This window comes from Melozone crissalis, unplaced genomic scaffold, assembly GCF_028551555.1.
Source record: "Melozone crissalis strain CALT ecotype California unplaced genomic scaffold, PUWL_Pcris_2 ptg000033l_1, whole genome shotgun sequence".
Lineage (NCBI taxonomy): Eukaryota > Metazoa > Chordata > Aves > Passeriformes > Passerellidae > Melozone > Melozone crissalis.
Genome location: NW_026535811.1, coordinates 9,606,987 through 9,630,084, shown reverse-complemented (window position 1 = coordinate 9,630,084; position 23,098 = coordinate 9,606,987). Strand labels below are relative to the sequence as shown.

The following is a 23,098-nucleotide window of genomic DNA, read 5'->3' as shown; positions in this document are numbered from 1 at the left end:
ATTCTGCCTGCACACTGAAAAATACAGCCACAGGCTTCAGTGTTTTGTTTTATAACGTCCAAACAGCAGACATGGAGGAAATTCACAAGATTGAGTAACTCCTCTGGAACACTTATCAAAATCTTGCGGGTATGCAATGTTATCACCCCCCAAATTTATCAAAATCACCCCAACAGCCCCATAATACATTTGAATTTCCCAGCAAGACTTACTAAGAAATTGCTAGGGTAAGAAAGTTACATGTTTATATATACATAACATTGGGCAGACAATTCAGTTATTTCTGTTGCTAAAATCATCCACCTACAGGTCAATGCCCAAGAAGCACTTGGCCAATACTATTAAAACCTTGCCTATTGCAATAAACTAATTTATTCACAGCAATATTTGCATGAAAAAGTCACATAAAGATTCTACAGTAACAAAATATCCAGAACACAGGAGCTTTCATTTTGAAATGCTTAAAATACCTTGGTATAACTTATCCTAGACTTCTGTGTCACTTAAAATCATACAAAAAACTTCTGTGTTATGTACAAATAATTTCAATTCTACACACTTTAAAGAATTTTAATTGGACTTCACTGACAGACACTGCACAGCTCTATTGGATTTAATTTATTAAACACATTAAAACATGCTACTGAATTTCAGCAGTATTTTTAAATATCAGTCAAAATGACAAGATGAATAATAAAGTTATTTGGAAAAATATTTTTATTTAGTATTTGTTTTCCTCTGTTTCAATGACAAATAAAACTAATTATTCTGTAAGAGATAAAAGCTAGAAATAAATTAATAAAAACATTTTAAGAGCATGATTTATAAAGAGCTCACGTTAAGAAAAATCCCTGCCTTATTTTGCAAAATTTATTCTTCACAACAATACAATGTGGGTTGTTGGTCATTTTTTCCTGGTGCAGCAAAAGTGCTGTTCTGCTTTGTGAAAAGAGTGAAATCTAGACCACAAGAAAATCAGTTAAGACCTCCATAATATTTTTTGTTCCACTGATAATATTCATTTATCAATAATCTTCTATCAATTTCCTAAAATCCAGACAGGCACCAGGCACTTGTATAAATTAACACAACAGTTACCTAATGTTTCTGCTTCTGCTTGAGATAAAGAATATGTAATACATTTTTCAACTATATAAATTGCTTAAGTAAAAACAAGCATTCTCTTCCCCAAAGCAAGTTAAAGACTTCATCACAATCCCATTTTTAACTTTTTCTGTTTTCCCACAATTTCCAACAGATCTTCCACACTCAGTAGAAAAGAATAACCTTTGAATGAAGAACTTTCATTCTTCTTCTACTGTATAAACTGAATTTCTCTTTCATTGCTCAATAAAGTTTAACTTTGAGAAGTGCAGCTTCCCAAAATAATTGCTCAGGAACATCCTTATGATCAAGTTTTGACTGCTGGCTATTTTTTTATTGTGCATTATTTTTTTGTACACATCCTTCTAAGCCCTGATTTTTACAGTGAGTACACAAAGAAAGGAGTAGAATCTTAAGATTTTTTACAGTGATTCTGTCAATACCTGTAGGAAATGCTGCCCAAGCAATAGCAGGAGATGTGGTCTGCTTTTCACCATTTCCAAACTCATAACTCTCTGCTGCCTGGAAACAAGAAGACACTGTTATATTATTTTACAAAATGCTATAAATGTCCATAAAATAGTTGAAAATTGTTAAATTTCAAAGCAAAGTTATCCAAACAGCATACCTCAAATCCTCCAAAGTCATCATCATCCATCTTTCAGCAGGCACTGGAACACAAAAGAAATCTTGATTTTAAAACATTTTCATAACCTCATCCCCTGCTCGCTCAGAAATGAGCATTCAATCCTTCCCTCCAGTCTCATCTGCACAGCCCACCTGAAGTCTCCATCATTTTTAAAGTCCTAAAACAGATCAAAGGGCCTAAATAAGAACTTTTTCACACAGAGGATGCAAGGCCAAGAATTGCAAGATCTCGCTTAAGAAGCGCTTTTTTATTGATCGAGTAAAATACAAAACATTGGGTGTTTTACAACAGGACTTGGATAACTTCAGGGGAAAACATAAGCACTGCCCACCAACATAGTCCAACATCTTTTGAAAGCAAAAATGCAGGAAAAGCTTCCTCATAGAGGAAAATAGGAAGATGTCACCTAAAGGTTATATCTAAATACTTCAGGTATAGCAAACAGGTCATGAGTACCTCAACAAATGGTACTAGAACCATCAAATAATCTAGTCTGGATATATACATATAGAATAAACAAATAAATACATAAATATGTCTAGGAAATAGGATTTCTGACCACTAGATTCCAAAATGAAGGGTTATCTTTACTCAAAAGGAAAACAATCTATCTTAATGCAGTCGTGATCTACCATGGACCTCGTACAGTTTTGCGTTTATGATTTAAAGCATAAAAAATATTTTCCATTGTTAGGTTGCTTTTCCAAATCAGCACTGTGATTAAATCCAAAAAGATTTCCTGCTTCTCCCATATCTTCTTAGCTGTCTGGCAACATCAGAACAAACTGCAGCTTGGAAAAAGACTGTGGTGAATTTCTGGAAATTCTCCTGCTACCACAGAGGTCCGTCCCTAGGTTTCATGGAGGGACTGATTAAGATTTTACAAACTGATCAGCATTTTTGACTTGCAGCCCTGAATTCTGTGGCATTTGGATATATTTATAGTTAAATTGCAGTTCCTTTTTAAAAAAAAAAGCAGGCTAAGTTTCTCAGCTAATGAAACTAACTCAAGATATACAAAGCTGTTGAAAGAAAGGTATTATGTATTAATAATATATATATATATATGTAATTCTGAGAGGTAAATGAAGGATGATCCAAAAAACCTATATGGTCTTTATAGGATGTTAAAATGTTTATAAAGCTAACTGCCTTCAGTTAAAACAGTCTATAGGATGGATAAACTTACATTACTGCAGAAAAGATGGAAAGGGACTGTTTACAAGAGAGTAGGTTCAGATTGGATATCAGGAAGAAATTTTTCCCTGTGAGGGTGGTGAGCCCCTGGCACAGGGTGCTGAGAGAGGTTTTGGCTGCCCTATCCCTGGAAATGCCCAAGGACAGGTTGGATGGGGCTTGGAGCAACCTGGGCTGGTGGAAGATGCCCTTGCCATGGGACTGGATGATCCTTAAGGTCCCTTCCACCCCAAACCCCTGTGATTCAATGATAAGTCATCACTATCACAGTGTAACTACAAATATTTGTCTAAATTGAACTATTGCTCTATAGCCTCACGTGGTACAAGAACTCAGTATCTTTCTAGGGACTAGGAGGGGTTTCGTTGGCTTTGCGTCAGTTGGGTTTTGTGCTGGTTCATTTTCCAAGAGAGAAAGAAGGTAATTGGGTATTTTTCCCATCAGTGTTAAGGTTAATTGGTCAAACATTCATGCAGTCTATCAACATTCAGAGCTTTAACACACAGCTCAAGAATGCAGCAAGTGTGCGCACAAGTGATGGACGGAGATTGTGTGGACAGCACAGGAGTGCAGATGGAGACAGCACAAACTGAGAATGTCACTGTGTCCATGCCACATTCTGGGGAAAAACACCCAAACCAGACTGAGGATTGACACAATCACTGCACAACCCAGAGTTCAGGCACCAGGCAGAGCAGCCAGCTGGAGAAAGTGAGCCTTGAGAAACGCAAACAGGTATTTGATCTATTTTATCTGCAATACATTCTGTATCACATCAACAGGTCTTACAGGCTCCACACACAGTTCCTTCAAAGCAGATTTTCTCCACAAAGTGCATGAGACATTATTCCCATCATCTCAGTACTGGCTCTGTCTCAACCAGGGAAATTACATTCAGCACTGTATTTTAAAAACACAAACTGGAACAAGTTCAGAGGAGTTCAACAAGAATTAAAGCAATTTTGGAAAGGCATGCTAAAATGGAGAGTCTCTAAAAAAATAAAAGGCAAACAAAAATAGAAAATATGTAAAATCATGTTCTAAGAAGTGATTAACTACTTTGATTTCTCTTCAAATACAACACTGACCTGAGGCAGTAAAGACAGAAGGCCCTGTAAGAAAAACATGTGAGGATTTCCATTTCTCCTTCAAGAGCATTTATAAGAAACTATGCATAAATAAAACGGAGCTTTTGATAGAGAAAAAGAATGTAGGGCAGATGAAAAACTGGAGACCAACCTGTTATTGAATCCATCATCTTTTTGCTGCATTTCATATACAGTTTTTTAAGCCTGGTAACAGTCCCAGGACTATTCTGACCTAAGATTACCTTTACCCCACAAATTTTAAACACCGACGTTTTGTGGCTGCAACAGCGTGATTAATTTATGAATTATTCCACATATATGGAACAAAAGATAAACAAACCCCCAGCAAGTCTCTGTAGTACTAATGGTGTTTTCACACCTAGATGCTAATCCTCCAATTTCCAGTTCTTCAGAAACCCCACAGGAATTCCAGGCCAAGTGATTCTCCTCCAGGTGAGAGAATTCTAGGTCTGTTTGCTCTTTGGGTGTGTATAATATATATTCATACATGTGCATGCACCTCTCTTTCAAAAGGAAATCCTGATTTGTTTCCATGCTTTGATTACTGTGGACAAAAAAAATATCTAAAAACATCAGAAACTGGTAAACTCAGCGTGTGTCATCAATATGGAGGCAGCAGATTAGGATAGAAAGCATGGAATAAATCCTGAGGGATGCTGATATAAGGCACATCAAAAACTCAAAGGCTGAGGTTCTCTTCAGAGAATGTTGGTGCAAGAGCTCTTGTTAGGCAATGCATTTCCCAAAATATGATCTCTTCTTGCATAAAAAGGAGCCTTCTGCAAGGAAAAGGGCCACATCAATGCTATGGGAAATGTTTAGAAAAAGAAATATGAGACATTTACAGTCCTCAAAGTACGTGTGCATTTAGCTCTAAAAATGTGTTAATAATGCATTATAAATTTGACTGATAACAATGCTGAAAATTTGACCAAATACAAAATTTCTCAATTCTGTCCCTTATTCTCATGATGGAAATGCATTTCTGGTACAAATAAATAACAGAAGTAGCCTAACACCTCTCCTTAGAACTGAAAAAAATCTGGGAGCAAGTTCTTTTAATCAACCATCTATTCCAAAATGGGGAATCAGACTTTTCTTTTCTCACTGGGTAGGAAATTATTTGTGGCACCAGAATAGGAAAGAATACATTAAGTGCTGACAATCTCCAGGATTTGGAAAATACCAGAAAAAGACAAAACAACCCACACAGTCTTACCATGACTAAATGTGGTCTCTTGAAATATGCCCGATACTGGAATTAAGTAACTGTAAAATTGGGCAACAAGAAGTCAACCTCAAAATTACAGAGTCATAGAAATTATGGTTGGAAAAGACACAGTAGGTCATCCAGCCCAGGTCATTTCCAAAACACTGCAGTTCTCAGACAGTCATGTCCTAAAAGGCTTTGAGAAGCTCTCCAGTCACATGCCGTGAAAGGAAGGAAACTTTCCATGGACAAGGAATATGCAAGCCACTGAATTTTGAGAAGGTTTTATCAACAAGCTTGAATCCACCAAATGGAACAGTGAATTCTGCCAAAATTCAGACGGGCAGGTCATCCAACCCAAGCTCCTGCTCAAAGCAGGGTCAACACTGCATTTCACATGAAATTGAAAATTTGCTCAAGGCTTTCTCCTGCATGGCTGGTAAGGCTGCATGATGGATTTATTCAGAAGCTCACAAGGTTTCCTGTGCCAAATCCAGTCACCAAAGCCTGGCCAGCAGTTTAAAACAGCTCATGAGAACTTTGTGAAATGTGCCTACCTAACAGACACACCAAAAGCATGTTTTTATACACAGGAAGAACAAGAGCCATTACCAAGAAATAAGGCAGAAAAATGTAAGCTGGGGAAAAAATTCCCTCTTTCCCATTCCAACAGTTAGGGGGAGAAAGAACAATGTAATCCCACCAGAAATCCTGGTATTCTTCATATGCAAAAGGCAGAAATGGTAGAAAGACCAAATGGTGAATTAGGAAGAATTTCTCATTCACATCCACCTCTGATAAGTGAGAATTCAAATTAATCAAGTTTTGATAATCTAAATCTGTCTAGGTAATAGAGATCTGATTCTGCCAGGTACAATCAAGTGACTTCTGTACAACCTGGCCTGTAAGTCTGAGTTTGAGGCCGAATTTTGTACATTTTAATGGAACACCTGACAGAATATACTGCTTTTTGTTTTGTCAGAATGGTGTGTGTGGAGCTGCCTGAGGGTGGGGCTGCTGCATTTGTATTTCTGGCAAACCCCAGGGTAACTCCCTATCTGTGACAGCCTATCAGTTTTATTTTCATTCCTATATTTCCTAAATGCCTCATCCAAGGTGTTCAGTCCAGGATAGGCTTATTATTTGTCCCTTGACTGGACAAACCATGGAACACAGCACTTGAAGAATAAATCTTTGGCCAAAACTGCAGGTTCCAAAAAGTCAGCTCAGGATGAGATGTAGAAAAATAGAAACAAAACCAGAAAAGAAAAAGAAAACCAAAAAAAACCCCAAATAAAACAAAACTAAAAAGACATCATTTAGAAAGCATGTACAGTGGCAATACCTTTGTGATAAAGAGAAGGGGAGATGACAAATTTCTGTATCACCAAGATTTAACTAGCTCACATGCACTTTTCCCCATGGCATTCACCAAAACTCCAAGTATTCCTTACAAATTTTAAAATTCAGGAACAAACTTCCTACTTTTTACCTGGCTGATACAAGCTTTCCTCTTGCTCTATACCAATTATAACTGAAGGATAAGCATTTGGCATCTTAAGAACTTGTCATAGCTACTAAGCCATTAATTGGAAAAATTTAATTACAGAATACACATATCCCAAAGGATACCTAGCTCAACAAAGAGCAGAATATGAATGTAAAAGCATAATGGAACCTAAAATACATTTAGAGCATTTGTAGAATTCCCTACAGAAGAAAAGTCACCCTAACAATTCTGCATGCTGCGTCCTACTCCATCATAACACAGTGAAAACCAGGCAACAACAAAACACCAGTGTTCTCCACCATGCTCCAGTGTGGATCCCATCATAAAAAAGGGACAAGTGGGAAACCTGCCCTGCCAGGAAGCAGAGAGCTGTCACCTCCCAGAGTGAAAGGCACAGTGACAGGGCTGTCAGCACATTCATTTTAACAGGGGACAGGAGCCTGCCCAACCGCACATTGAACAGTTCAGGGTTATGGGGAAAAAGAAGACAACACAGAAAGTGTCACAGCAATTTTTCCTGGGAACTGAGGCTGGTTCATGTAGCCTGGAGAATAAGAGGCTCAGGGGAATATTATCAGTCCTTACCACTCCCTTTACAGGAGGGTGCAGAAAGTGATGGGAGAAGAGGAAACGGCCTCAAGTTGTGCCAGGGGAGTTTTAGATTGGATATAAGGGAAAATTTCTTCACCAAAAATGTTGTCAAGCATTGGAACAGGCTGCCCAGGGCTGTTAAATCACAGTCCCCACAGGTATTTAAAAGTCATAGATGTGGCACTTGGGGATGTGGTTCAGGGGTGGACTCTGCAGTGGGAGGTTAAGGGTTGGACTCCATGATCCTAAAGGTCTTTTCTAACCTAAATTATTCTCTGATTTCACTTCCAGTACTGACTCAATAATCACTTAGTACATTAAGTAACGTTAAAACTTTTCTAATAGAAAAAAAACCAAAATAAACCAAAAAAGCCAGCAGTTGCACACCCACCTATTTTGCACTAGTAGTTGCTTATGTTACAATTTATTCCATTCAAATTTATGGTATTTTTAAGAAAATATTAAAGCCTGGCCCATTGTAATGAATTTTCTTCCACAGCCCAAATAATGCAGCTCAACATTTTGGCATTAAGGAAAAAATATCCCCACAAAAAAGCAAAACTGCACGGGGATGCTTCTTCTTTGGAAGCAATAAATTACTTTGTAAATTCATTAACTTATTCAAAACCTTTCCTAGGAAACATTAAATGCTACTATTTGATCAAGAACATGGCAAGACAATTACAAATAACAACTCTTTTTCCCAAAAAGAAAAGTCTTGCGCTTCGTAATGAATCAATGGCTCTTTGAGCCAGGTTCAGTAGGCTCAGCCTTTACCTTCCTCTCAGCCTTTGAACAGACACAGTGCTTTGCAATTCAGGGCTTCCCTCTCAAGAGAAGAGCTGATACCAGTTCCAAGAATTTCATGCCACCAGTAATTCCAACTAAACGCTTGATTTTTCTACTGTGATTTAGGAACACAAGCTTTTTACTTAGAAGCAAATAGAGGGTACAGAAACACCTCCTGTTAAGAGTTTGGGAATGCCAGAACAAACTGTGGTCTTTCTTCTACAGTTCATGTCTGATAAACTAAAGAAATGGAGGGTTTAAAAGCAAAAAGAAAGGGTGACATGTTTCAAATGCATTCCCACTTAAAATATTATTGAGCTTCAAGAACTCTGACAACTGAAATTCTCCTGCTTCTCCATGTTACTATAAGCAGCATTAGCAAATGCAATCAATTTTTTTTACCTGCAAATCACAGTAATGTGCTTTAACAGAACTTAAAAAGAGGTGTCTGCACAATGGAGAAGCTTTCCAAGAGTAAAAGGCACCAAGTTCTGCCTCAAGGGAACTTTGTCACAGAACAGGTATGTGAAAACAGAAGGTTTGACACAATCTTAGTAACAGTAAGAGCATCACAGCAACACAATTTAATGTAACAACATGTCAAATAAAAATCTAGGTCTTTGAATGCATGCGCATATGGATGTGTGGTAACTTGCACTAATAAATGTCATTAATGTTATGAAAAGAGTGCTCAAGACCTTTCACATTAAAAAGGAATATATGCTTCACAGGAAAATGAAAAGTAGAAAAAAACAACTAAACAAAACCAAACCCAGGGTAATACCAGGTTTTGGCACAATGCAGTACTTAGGAAAATCTGGTGCTGAGTGAATCACTTATTCTAAAAACCAACACTCCTTCACAAGAAGAAGAATCTTTGAAGTAAAAAAAGAAAAAAAAAAAACCAAGAAAAAAAACCTTTAAAAATTCTGTAGATCATCTTGTCATGCACTTAAAAATGAGGCTTTTTTCTCTTATTAAAAGTAAAAAACAAAACCAAAAGAACCCAAAGAACCAAAAGCCTCCACAAAATCAGCATCACATGGTAAGATAGGATTATACTAAAGAAATACATTATTTAAGATAGGATTGTACTAAATAAAAATCTACAGCATTCTTTTATCATTCCTCTATGTCTCCCAATGGACTGGAAGACTCACTTTTCCAATTAATAAAACAACTCTCCTCAGCTTCCTCCAAACCCTGAAAGCACAGCACCTCTCACAGGGAAAGATACTCATTTCAGGCAAGAAACAAGACACTAATCTATTTCTCTGACATTATGACATTATGTCTCAGATTTTCAAGTCTTTCTGATTTTATATCACTCAGTTGTTGGTCTTGAAAAGGAAAACCTTAAATAACACTAATAATATTCATTTTGACCCAATCATCTATTAGAAATTCAGATTTTATGGAGGTTTAATGCAAAAACTGAAATACAACACAACTGGTCATTAAAAACACCCTTTTAATCCTTTGTTTGCAAGCTCTAGATATAGTGTTAGAAGCAGATCAAGACCAGATATTACCCTCCCTCCCACACAGAAAGAAGAATGTATCATCACTGCACCTTTTGCTCCCTTTATTAATACTTAAAAAGAAGACTTGATGACTTTTTGTTCACATATTAAGCAGATTAACTTGATTTTCCCTGGTCTCCAAAGAGATGGTCCAGCTCATGAAGAAGCAACTCGCGATGTGACTTAAAATTCCTTTTCTTATGACTCTTATGAAGCAAACTGGAGAGGTTTCACATTGTCCAATTCCCAACTCATAAACAAGTAAAATCAAAATGCTAATGTGCTTTCCAACAGAAAACACTGCTGCCAGAATGTCTGTGCACATTATCTTTCCTTTTTTCATCTTCATTTCTGGTCTGCTCCTAAGCACGCAACGCAACACTTTCCATCACATAACCTTTGACCAAATGGATATTATCATAATTGTATGTTCTCAGTTGCAATCAAAAAATATAAAATATTTATTCCTCAGAGAAAGGGCTGATTGCCATCAATGCCTTTGTAATATGCTGAGGGAGCTGCAAACAGAGATTCCAGATTAGGCCAGAGCGAAAACAGGATTTGAGTTCAACACCTACATGCTTTTCTTTTAATCAGATCACAACACTTTAAAGTAATTTATCACTTCAGGTTGATTCTTTATGCCTACCATGCATTTCTAGAATACAGCTCTTCTCTAAGGCCCAAAGCTTTTGACAAAGATTTGTCAGAACTACCAGGCCCTTCTCAAACAGACAGAGATGTTTCCTGACAGGTTCCATACTCAGCAAGGACATTTAAGGACCAACTAATTGAGGAGGGCACATACCAAGAATATCACATGTCAGTTAACAATTAAGCAAAAATTATTTCTCATTCAAGAAGAGTTAAACTTCCCCCCAACCTCAAACAGACAAAACCAAAATGTTCCACATCTTCCCGGTTTAAAAGAAACCAATTGTTCATTCTCCCAGCTAATTTCTTTTAAACCACAATTTTGTAACTCCTCTAAGACTTTTGCTGAACTGGAAGTAAATGCATGCCTAACAGATATTCATCCTAAAGTGTAAAACTTCCAGGCATGTAGAATACAGGTAGGTACAAGAACAAACCAGTAACAAGTTGTAGTGGACAGTTAGTTACACAAGCACACAGTGAAATTAGAAATAATATACTTGAGAATCTATGGAATTATTTAAGGTAACAAGGGCCTTATGTTTGCACAGAGACTAATGGCTTTTGACACCAGCACTGTTGAAAGAGAACTACTGAAATTTATTCAAATTACTATGCAAAAGTGTCCCTTCTGGCAATGCTGTGAAAACCAACAGAACCTTTGGGTTCCAAAGTGCAAACTACACACTACAACTAGAGTGGTATCTTTTAACTATGTTAATTACTGGGCAATTACACAGTCTTCAGTCAGCAAAATTCCCAATGAAAACAAGTTCTGCTTGACTAAAGTCAGCAAGAAAAAACTTGAATATCACAACAATAACCATTAGTGCCCTACATTTGCACTCAATAGTAATTAAAAAAAAAAACCAACTCATTTAGCAATTTAAAGTTTCAGGTGATAACTATAATCTTCTGTAGAGGCTTTGACAAAGAAATGTATGTGAATGGCCAATCTCAAGCTAATCCAGCCATCTTGTAAAATATATGATTGTAAAAAAAATCAACTGAAAAACTCACAACTATCTTCCTTCACTCATAATTAATAGGTTATTCCTATCATCAAATGTAGTTGCACACTGCACAACTTACACAGAAAAATTAATATGGTAAAGCATTTCACTAAATAGGAACAAAGAAAAACCCTTTTAAATGCCAAAATAATTTTAAGAAATTCAAACCCAGTGCATTTCATGAGAGCAGCTGCTCAGGAGGGAGCCTGGCTGGCTGGCACCAGAATTCTGACCAGGAGCCTGCCTGTTCTAGTCCGCCTAAGACTGGCACTAAACTCAGCTCTGAGGCTGCTGGTCTCCTTTCAGCCTTCCCTCACTTTTTTATTTGGTGTGTGGTGTTTGGGTTTATAATTCAAACCTTCTGGAGGAACCTGGACTGGGTTAATAAGGAAAAACTAATCATTAGCCCCTGCTCTACCAAAGACAATGTCAGTGTTCCATCCTCTGTTAGCTTTACCAACTTCACATGTTCTGCAGTCATGGGGAGTTAAATCAGGTTAAATACATATAGTTTTAAAATACAATAATTTTTCCATAGGATTCAATGTTGACATAAAATTTAACATAAAAAAATCTTTTTTAAAAAACCCCCATTGAAACCTTTATTTATTAACTAGAGACTCTAATCAGATTATGGTGTATTTTACACCATAAGGAAATTGGAAAGACAACCATTTAAAATCAAAATGTATTCTGTTTTTGCCACAACTTTGTAACTATTTTCCTTTTTTTAAATAAAAAATATTCAATAATGTTAGAAGGAGAATTACTTCATTTCCGAGTGTGTTTTACAAATACTATATCTAGATCATAACTTGTAAAAAGTGATTTATATTTTTGTAACTATTTTTGAGTACTCTTGCAACTCAGTATCCGTCTGCTTTACTAAAAATATGTATTTAATACAGTTCACATCACAATAACTCAATAAATTAACCTCTTCCATCTTTCCTTAACACACTCTGGAATACATTAAGACAATTTAGCAAGCCAGTATCTTGCAAAAACATTTCAAAATCTTTTACTGATAAGTTCATTTTTAACAGTATTACCTTGGTCCCCTATAAATGAATTACAAAGGTGGTAACTTCTGAAAGTATGCTCTGAAAATACTAGGGATTTACACTACATTATTTCAACTTGCTAAAATAAAAAATGAAAAATAAACAAACACAAAACAAAACCCAAAGAAACAACTACTAACTTTGCTGAACTGTGAAAATACCACTGAGGCAATACAGGTGTGTGTACCTAGATATATATGTATATATATATATGTATACATATATATGTATATAAAGAGAAAGACAATTAACACACATTTTCAGATAGTAAAATGAAAGGATCTATGTATAGCAAAGTCTTCAGGGCACACAGTCAATTTAAATGAAAAAGTTTCCAAATATAAGTATAATTTGACTCAGTTTTTGAAATTTTCAAGAATATTAGTTCTTGTCTCTTCTCCACTTAAAGATTCTTAAACCAATATTGTTCTTTCAACCCCAACAAGAGGGCAAGTCAGGAGTTTTTATAAACATTAAAGGCAGTTCATAAGTGCATTTGTAAGGATAATTTAACTAAATCCTAGGTACATTCAATATTAATGGAAGTTAAATAGCTGTATCACACACTTTCTGAGCACTCTTTAATTAGAAAAAGTATTTATGAAAGTCCTAAAGCAGAATCTATTTTTAGTTCCCAATAATAAATTTCATCTGGTCTTGGAGCATCAGTATCTCATTTTATCATTCATCACACTGTGATTAACCCTAAATTTCCATAAGAATATTTTTAAGTGGATTAAACAAAAGTGGTTTTGAAGTTCTCAGTTTCTGAGACCCCTTCCAGAGTCAGTTTACAATGCTACTGTCCATCAGTGCTAAACAACTGAGACTCCTTCCAGAGCAAGTTTAGAATGCTACTGTCTATCAGTGCTAAACAAATGTGCAGGAACTTTTCCAGAGGAAAAGAAAAAAAAAAAAAAAAAGGAAAAAAGGAAAAAAAAGAAAAAAGAAAAAAGAAAAAAGAAAAAAGAAAAAAGGGGAAAGGGAGTAGCAAGTGTTTTGGGTAAAAATCAGATGAACAAGGTAGACAAGGCAGATATTCGAGTGGGAGTGTGTTGCAGCCCACCCAACCAGGATGGAGACAGATGAAATATTCTCTAAAGGACTTGGATGAGTCTCACGATTGCTGGCCCTTTTTCAGGGTGCCTGCCAGAAATCCAGCCCAGCAGAGGGAAACAGGACTGCAAGGAGGGCATGAGGCTCTGCAGGGAGGAATTCAGGGGGGCTCAAGCTTAACTAAAACTTAACCTGGCTACCGCCATAAAAAAATACAAAAATGATTTTATAAATACAACAAGAAAAGGAGGGCTAAATCTCCATCCTCACTGGATGCAGTGGAAAATAATAGTGAGGAAGAATGAGGAAAGGCTGAGGTACTTAGTGCTGTCTTGGCCTCAGTCTTCGTAGCAAGACCAGGTGTCCCCAGGGTAGCCAGCCCTGAGAGGGAGCAGAATGAGCCCCACATTCCAGAAGATGATGCTGCTGTGCCTCTCAGACACACACAGATCCACAGGGCTGGCTGGGATCCACCTGAGGGTGCTGGGCAAGCTGCTGAGAGAGCCACAGAGCCACTTCCAACCATGCACCAGCAGTCCTGGCTATTTGGGCAGTTGCTTGGGAAAGTATTCCTCCCACCTACCAACAGAGAGGGAAGGATGATCTGACCTGATCTCCTGTGACAACGTGACCCACATTTTGGATGAGGGAAAGGCTTTGGATTTTTTTTTTTACCTGGACTTTAGTAGAACTTATCTTTTTCCAATGTCTTCACCTGGAGAAACTGGCTGCTCCTGGCTTGAACTTGTGCACTCTTTGCTGGGTAAAATAAATGACTGGGTAAAATAAATGGCTGGGTGAACAGGCCCAGAGAGTTGTGAACAGAGTGGCTGAGGGAGCTGGGAATGTTTGGTCTGGAGAAAAGGATGCTTGGGGGAGATGTTCTAGCTCTCCACAACTCAGGAGAATTCAGCCAGATCGGGGTGAGGCTCTGCTCCCAGGGAACAAGGGACAGGAAAAGGGGAAAGAGCCTCAAGTTTCACCAGGAGATGTTTAGATAGAATATTGGGGAAAAAAAAAATCTTCCACAAAAGGGTGGTCAAGCACTGGACAAGGCTGCCCAGGGCAGTGCTGGAGCCACCAGCCCTGGAGGCATTAGAAAGACTTGGATATGGCACCTGGGGACATGGGTTAGTGGTGAACTTGGCAGTGTGAGGTTAATGGTTGGACCCGACCATCTTGAAGGTCTTTTCCAACCTTAACAATTCCATGATTTCAAATAAGTACAACTTTTCTTCAGTCCATAGTGGATCAGGCCATACTGATTTTTCACTGCAGCAGCTTATGAACTAAAAGCAAGCTGACTGTGGCATGTGCATGGTGTGGAAACCTCTTCAGAAACTCACTATTAGACTATTTCAGAAGCTGAACCCCATGGAAAGTCCTTTTAAAAGCTTAACTGGCAAATGCATGCTAAAATATTTTGGTTTCCATCTAAATCTACACTAAATTCCAATCCTCAGAGACAGGATTTCCACTTTATTTCTCTCTATACACACACACTAAGCTCAACAACGGTAACACAGTAATGCGTTGTAAAAATCTTGAAAAAAGTAAGCCTAGCACAAAGAACTTGACTGTAGGTCTCTCTTCCTCAGAAATTTTTTAAAAATCCCAAACATCACTGTGTTCTGCAATAAACAGGAGATACTTATATGAAAACATAGGTATTTAATATAAATGGATACTAAAACAAATTCAAAGCAAAGCAATTCCATCTTTCTGTAAACACACCTCAAGATAAAAAAATTCTAGCAGCGGGTTCTGGCTAAGTATTTAGGAATAAAGAACTACAAGACCAAGTTTTTGCAACAATACACAGAATATTGGATAGCTCTTACCTGCATTCACTTTATAGCTCTTACCTGCATTCACTTTATTCAGAACCCTTAAGGAGACACAGAATAAACATTAAGGAAACACAGAATGAATTCAGAACATTTAGTATCTCTATTTATTTACAATCTAACAGAAGTTTAGTTAACAAAATAATTTCTAAACCTTTGCAAGTTTTGTATTGCTAATATTTAAATTTTATGTGGAATCATTTCACTTGAATATAAACACCTGGGAAGGAGACAACAAAATTACTTATGAGCTTATAAGGTTGTTACAAAGAATCCTTTCATAATCTTGTATATTGAGATCAAATTGCTTATGAATTGATGTAATAGATTGTTAGTTTCTGCTTCCCAGACAAAGGGGGGTTGTTCAGCTGGGTTTTTAAATGTTAAACTACTTCCAGCACTAGGTTAGCTCCTGTTTTGCTGCAGAAGATTATATTCTCTTTTTGAGAGCATGGTTATTAACTGATGAAGCACCTCTAAACCTGTTCACCTTCTTCCAGATTTCTTCTGCCTCCAGCTGATGTGCCCAGCACATGTGCACCAGTAAGGATGTCTACAGCAGTGATTTTCTTGAAATGTCCACAGCTTAGGGCAAGCATCTGTCATCCCTTTCAGCTCGTATTTATTCAATATCCTCTCCCACAGCTGCATCCCCTCCCCAGAGTGCTCACAGAACAGAATAGCTCCAGCTACAACAGACCTACAACAACCATCTGGTCCATCAGCCTGAGCCCTCACAAGAGTCAGAGCCCATTAGGAAGGGCATTGTCCAAGTGCCTCTGGGACATGGACACGCCTGGGGCACCGACCTGGGAGCCTCTGCCCTGCCTGGCCACCCTCATGGCGGGACCCCTCAGCCTCCCTCTCTCCAAACTGGACAGACCCAAAGTTTGTCTGGCTACTCCTCACAGGACATGCCTTCTATCAAATCCGTACTGAAGTATGGAATTTCCACTCCATTTTCATACACACTCACTGTCACTTGAAAGAGATGATCGCCATTTGTGCATTTTTCATCTTCTACTCAAATCAAAAGATGCAGTGGATTGCCATTTGTGAATTTTTCATCTTCTACTCAGATCAAAAGATGCAGTGCTTTGGTGTGGCTGTGCTGAGAGCTCTCATGAATGCCGTGGTTATAACCAGAGTGCAATTCTCCAGTATGTACAGAAACAAAACCCAATCAGCCAGCACGCTCAAACACTGATAGCAAGGTCCCTGTGAACTGCTTTTCTGTAAATAACACAGCACATTAAGTCCCTTTTTAAAGTCCTTTGTTGAAGGAAAAGCAACAGCTCTAGTAACAGATCCTAAGCTACAGCCTTGAAATTACTAGTTTGCACACTGGAGTAATTTGAGTTTGGATGTTTTGCACTTCAAAATGTGCTTGCACACCCTAAATCCTTCGTTTCCAAAGATACCAAGTTTTAAATATTGTCAGCCCTTATGCCAGATTCCAACTGTATTCCTGCAAGCAACCTACCCTCCAGCAGAGATTGCTTTGTTTGATCTGCTACAGCCAGAGGAAAGATGAAGAGAAGCAAAAGTCTCCATTTGGAACCACCTCTGCTACCAGAGAGGTAAAAATTTAAATTACATTTAATTTAATTAAAATTAAATATTTTAATTACTTTTTCTCAAAGGAAACAAACAGCTCCAACCATTAATGTTGCACAGGCACCTAAAATCAATTTATGTACACACACAAAAATTTGCCATCTTTTCCAGGACTGCACAAAAATGAGACAAATATTCTCGGAGTCTATGGAAGAACGGGTCTGATTGGGTCTGAACCTGACCTATGTTTCACTGCAAGTGAAGACTTGCCTATTTCATATTTGAGTATTATGATGCCATATGTTATCAGATAAAGAGGTTCAAATTTGGTCCTTTCATCAAGGAAAATGCTGAACAGGTGAAAACTCTACATTCTAAAACTCACCACAGTTGTTCATGGAGCCCTAAAAATCAGGATTTAGCACTGTATCATTTTCACTGAGTGGAAGGTTTTTAAAGACCTCAGAGTTCTACAAACTGCCTGAGATTTTAGGGGTTTTTTGTTTGGTGAGTTGTTTGGGTTTTTTTTTTTTTTTTTTTTTTTTTGTACTAAATTAGCACTACAGTTTAGACACGCTTGATTTTCTTAAAACTAAAACTTAAGAATTTTTGCAAATATAACACAAGACATATTTTTAAGCTAAATCCATCTCCAAATTCTTCCTTGAAAGACATTCAAATGAATAAATTTTTATCATTGCAATGACAAATACAAACACCTGCTTTTTTCTTATGGGCATTATTAAGTTATGATAAATATTTCTCTTTCTGAGGATCCAAAACAACTTTATATACATTATGCCCATTCCTCTAGCTGCGATTCAAAGGATGGGTACATTTACTAGGCAGTGTCTGTAGCAAGGTGATCACAGGAAACGTCAGCCTCATGAGTGCCAACAAACTTAAGGCAGACACAGATGTCACATAAATCTGATGGGAAACTGCAGAAAAACTCAATAAAAATTACATCCCTGAAAACCACTTGAGGAACATCCATTGCCACTTGTATGTGTAAGTAAAAAAACTTAATTCACTTTTTCTTAATTCAGAAAGTCCTCTGTGATTACTTAGAAAGAAATTTATGGGTGCATAATTCTGTTTCTCCACCCACTCCCTAGAATGGAATTTACAATTTTAATGGTTTAATTGAAAGAGTGGACAGAACCCCCAGAATTCAATTCAGTCACACCTAAAATAAATCTGCCAACTGAACAATGAAAAGGAAAAAAAGCCTGCTATGTCAGGCAAGCAAAATTCTTCACACTGGTCAATCCCAACTCTTCAGGATAAAGTAATATAAATCCTATTGCATACCAAGAAAGTTTAGATAATATAATTCTACATTAAGCAAATTACAAAGCACTTGATTTTTATGTGTAAAAATAATACTACTTCTCAAGACTCAGGTCTAGAGAGCAGATACCTTTGCTTAAAGGATGCAAAGTAATGAGAGAAGATTAGGTTTGCAAGAGGCCTTATCAGAAAAGATAAATCCAACCTTCAAATTTAAGGTATTTATTTTTACTAACACCAGCAGGGTTTATTTCCACATAAGTCTTAAGTCTTTAGAAGTATGAGGTAGAAAAAAGAAAAACAAGTCCTGCATTTTGAACTTCTGATGTATTCTTACATTTATAAATATGAAAGTAACAAAGTAATGAAACGTAACAGATGTTAAAATACAGTGCCTGAAAGTCACCTTGAAACACTTTTCAGATGATCTGCCACTTACACTGCACTTAAAAGTAGATTTAGTCCACATGACTTAAAATTTAGAGTCTGTTGCCTGAGACTTGGAGTGTACTGAGGGGAAAGCCCTACACAAAAAGCAAGCAAGCAAGCAAGGAAACAAACAAACAAACAAACAAAAGCTGTAAAAGTTCTGAGTATCAAAACTGGTTTAACAAGATTTTTTCTGTGTCCTTATTATAACCAAATTCGTTTTCCTTGAGCAGAAAGAACTCCCCTGTAAGGGCACTTGAGCATGAAGCACTGGACAGATGGACAGCAGCAGATTCCACCACACATAAGGATATGGGGCCCTGCACACACAAAACACACCTCAAGTACCTGAACATGGGCAGGAAGGCACTGTGAACTGTACATTTAAGGACTCACAGAAAGTGTGTTTCCATCACATCACAATCCTTTCCCCATTTGGTGTTGCAAGCTTTCCTGGAAGCTGGGTTTCCAGCCAAGCCCTCAGAGAGACACCACGCTTAGATATGTGTCTCAGAAGTTCTGTAAAGATTTGGGGAGTTATTGCCCTTAAGATTGCAATCCAACTGTTCCTCTGGAGCAGAAATATGCTTCATAGCAGAGCTGCATCTTGGCATCTCTAAATCTGTGTGGTTGCCATCAGCCTGACACCAGAGAAACAGCTAACAGTACCCAGACAGCAGATACTCCTCACCAAGCTCTGGCAGTAGCTGCATCACTTGGAAAGAAATGTGAAGGAGCTGCCCCAACAGCCCATGGTTGTTTCCAAAGACGTGCACAAAACAGTCAAGGAGCTCCTAATCAATTGCAAAAGGACTAAAACTGCACTGGGAGTGATCACTGTGTCTCCAAATCCTCATGGAGGTTTCTGTGTGAATACAACAGAAGCAAATGTGTCATCTGGTACGCTCAGTTTTCAACCACTTCAGGTAGAATCAAACTGGTAGGAAGCCTTAAACTTAATTATAACAATGGTCAGAGAGAGATCTGGATGAAAACAAATCCAAAGGCAACAGACCCTATTTTAATGCCGATTGTCTCAATCTGGTTGCACTTGACCCAGCCACGCCCTCAGTTGAGCTAAAATACCATTTCAGCTTCAGTGTCCCAGACTAACAGCAAAAAGTGTTACTGGTGGATCAATTCACAGACACACTGAGGCACAGAGCACAGAAACTTATCTCTTGCATTTAACTGTCTTCAAAATACACTTAAGAATCTCTTTAAAAAGCTCTGAAAAAAGGCTCTGGAATTATCTACCCTTCATTGAGCTTCCAAGCATCACCTGTTTGAACACTACTGTGATTTTCTTCTTTCAGATCCCACCAGCCATGAGGGTCACTACTGCACTCAACAGACACTGTCTGCCCTGCAATCTGTGTTTGAGGATGGTCAGCAGTCTGCTTCCAGTATTAGGGAGTGAGAAACTGACAGCCCCTGAAGGAAAAACAAGGAAGTAATTACAACACTTGCATCAATATTTACTCTAGACAGTCAAGCCATGGATGTGGAGGCACTCAGATCATGGTCATTTATTCAAAAAATATACATGGAAGAACAAAATCTAAAGAACAGAAAGGCAAACAGCCAGGAAGTGCTGAGAACAAAAACTATCAAGCAGGTCTACTGAAACAGGTGTTCAAGCACTGTGACAAACACTACTCATAATTCCACCAAAATGCTGCAGTAAGGTGGCAAAAGATGCATTCACAGTGTGCAATTGACTGGCAAAAAGAATTGCTAGGAGAGAAAAGAAAAACTGTTTATGAAATAAACTAGAGTCTACTGACAAGAACCAAAGCTGCAGGCAGAGCTCAGCATGACAATATCCCAGAGCAGAAGGGTGGGCTCGGGCGCTGAGGAATCAAGAGGATGCAGTCAACCTTGTTACACAGATCAGAAGCCTCAAAATTCCTAAAATATTTAAAGAGCAGATTTACAGAAAGTGGTTTAAATGCCTGAAGATTCTGAGAGATTTTCAGGAGTACTTCAACACCTAACTCCGTTTACAGTAACAGATACTAGGCGCCCACACATCTCTGAAAAATCACGCAGGGTATTTCACAACTGAAAGATTCTGGACAATGTTTGAAAACTTGGCCATGTGCAGCTTGGCCTTGGAAGCAGATGAACAAAGAACTCAGCCAGGATTTCCAAACCTCTGTGCTAGAGAACTACTCCAAGAGTTCTCCCATTGACAAGGGACACCAACTTTCTGGTGCAAAAGAAGGAAAATGCAGGGAAGGAAGGCAGGCCCTTGCTGCTCCTCTGAACTAATTCTAAAATCCCCTTTTGTAGCGATCCTTATGCCCTGTGAAAAATGCATGTATTTTATAATTGGCTTTTTGCAAATATTAAAATGAATATTATACGTGTTGTGTTAGAAAGTAACGCTGTATTAATTCTCTTAAGTAGTGTGTTAAATATAGTTTTAGTTTATAAAAAATAGAAACTGTGCTATGTAGGGTAAAATAGAAACTATGCTATGTAGGATACTTTCTTAAAAGAAAGGACTCGCAGTGAGATAGCAGCCAGAGGACACCTAAATCTTTTAGAGAAAAAGAATTTATTGCCCTCTTATCAGAAGAAATGAACTTCTTCCCGCCTCGAAGGCGCTGTTAGGATTCTGATGAAGTTGTTGATGACCAGACAGAATCCTGTGTTTGAATGGAATTTATGCATCATGTATGAAGTGTATGAACATGCAACAGGCTATTGTTTTTAAGGGTTAATGCTTTGTTAACGAGTGTCTTTTTTCGGGCTTGTGCTGCCCAGAAAAAGGTACCCGGACATCCGTAACTCTTTGTCTCTATTGTCTCATATTGTCCCAATTCAAACTGTCCAAATTATCATTACTCTAACTGTATCCCTATTTTTATAACCATTTTATTACTACGAAACTTTTACAATTTTAAAAACAAGTGATTGGCGTTTTTCACATGCCCATCATTAAGGGCATCACCAGCGCCACATACGCTGTCAGTGCTGCGGCACAGGGAGGGCTCGACAGGGCAGGCAGGTGAGGGGGCAGATGAAGGAAAGAGAAGGCAGGTGCAAGTAGGAAAAGGCAGGAAAAGGCGGGAAAAGGCAGGTGTTGGCAGGAGGAGACAGGTGAGGGCAGGTGAAGGCAGATGGAAAGAGGTGGAGGCAGGAGGGAACAGATGAAGCTGCAGCAGCTGGAGGCAGGAGAATGGCGGCAGGTGGAGCCGGACCTCGAAAGGCCCGTCCCTGCGGCCACGCTCCGGCCGGGCTCTGCCGCCCGCTCGGCCAGCGCAGCTCCTGGCTGTGACCCGGGGCTGCCAGGGCTCGGACCCGGCTCGGACCGGGGCTGGCAGGGCTCGGAGCCAGCCGGGACCAGCCCCGCTCCTGCCCCGGCCCGTCCCCGCTCCCCGCCGGCGCGGCCTCACCCGGATGTGGATCCGGCCGCCCCCCCGCTCCCCGCGGCCGAGGTCACCTTGATGCCTCCGAGCGGAATTGTCTGTCCCCAGGCTGGGCTGTCTCACCTTGTGTAAACGCAACTGATGGCGTCAGATAACTTCTACAATACGGGTTGCTTAATGAAGGAAACAACCTTGTGTTTGTAGCATTGCGTAAGATTGCATCACCGGATAAATATGCATTAGGTAGGCGGAGAGCGTGGATTAGATAGGCGGGTCCACCATGTGTGTTTTGCTTTACAAAAGATTGCGAGTTGTTACGACCTGAGCGTGGTTTGTGGAAAGCCCCACTGTGCGTCCTTTGGAGAATAAACAGAATTCATTCTGTAAACTCTCTAGACTGCTGTGTTTGCGTTTAGGGAGCTCTTGAATTAGGGAACAGCCCCCGCAGCGCCGGGCGCTGCTGCTCATCCCGGCCGGGCTCAGGGCCGCCCCCGCCGCTCGCTGATCCTGCCGGGCGGGGCTGGAATCACGGCTGGAATCAATCACAGCTGGCTGGAATCACGGCTGGAATCAACCCCGGCATCACCCCCGGCCCTCGACGGAGCCTCTGCCCCTTGCCCTTTGGTTCCCGGTCCGTGTTTGCTCACCCAGCCCGACTGTGGGTTCGGTGAGTGGCAGAGCATCAGCGGTGTCTCTTCAGTGTCACCCCAAAATCACGGGATCCTGAGGGTTGGAAGGGACCTCTGGAGATCATCCAGTCCAACCTCTGTGCCAGGACAGGGGCAGGCAGAGCAGGTGGCACAGAGATGGGTTTGGAATGTCTCCAGGGTGGGAGTATCCACACCCTCCCTGGGCAGCTGTCCCAGTGCTCTGCACCCTCAATGGGAAGAAGTTCCTCTTCATGTTAAAATGAAACTTTTCGTGTTTTAGTTTATGGTCTTTGCTCCTCATGCTGTCAGTGGGTGCCACTGGAAAGACTTTGGTCCTTGCTCTTGGCACTCCTTTGAGATACTTGTCTACATTAATGAGGTTTCCCCTCTCAGTCCTCTCTTCTCCAGAATAAACAGCTCCAGCAGTCCCTCCTCACCAGACCTGCTCATCACTCATCACCTTTGTGGTCTCCTTC

General features: G+C 39.2%; 1 protein-coding gene across 2 annotated transcripts in view; it reads right to left on the bottom strand.

Moving 5' to 3' along the window:
• The window catches only part of CCDC91 (coiled-coil domain containing 91), a 110,301-nt gene extending 88,081 nt beyond the window's left edge, over nt 1-22,220 (bottom strand). The window contains exons 1-3 of one of the 2 annotated variants that reach the window (XM_054282149.1): nt 22,047-22,220; nt 1,733-1,775; nt 1,548-1,626 (exon numbers count right to left, since the gene is read on the bottom strand). In XM_054282149.1, the coding sequence (XP_054138124.1) occupies nt 1,548-1,626; nt 1,733-1,762 (109 nt within the window). In that variant the 5' untranslated portion in view covers nt 1,763-1,775; nt 22,047-22,220. The remainder of the gene's footprint in view (nt 1-1,547; nt 1,627-1,732; nt 1,776-22,046) is intronic. The other variant, XM_054282148.1, reaches the window with a different exon arrangement.
• Nucleotides 22,221-23,098: the final 878 nt, after the last annotated feature.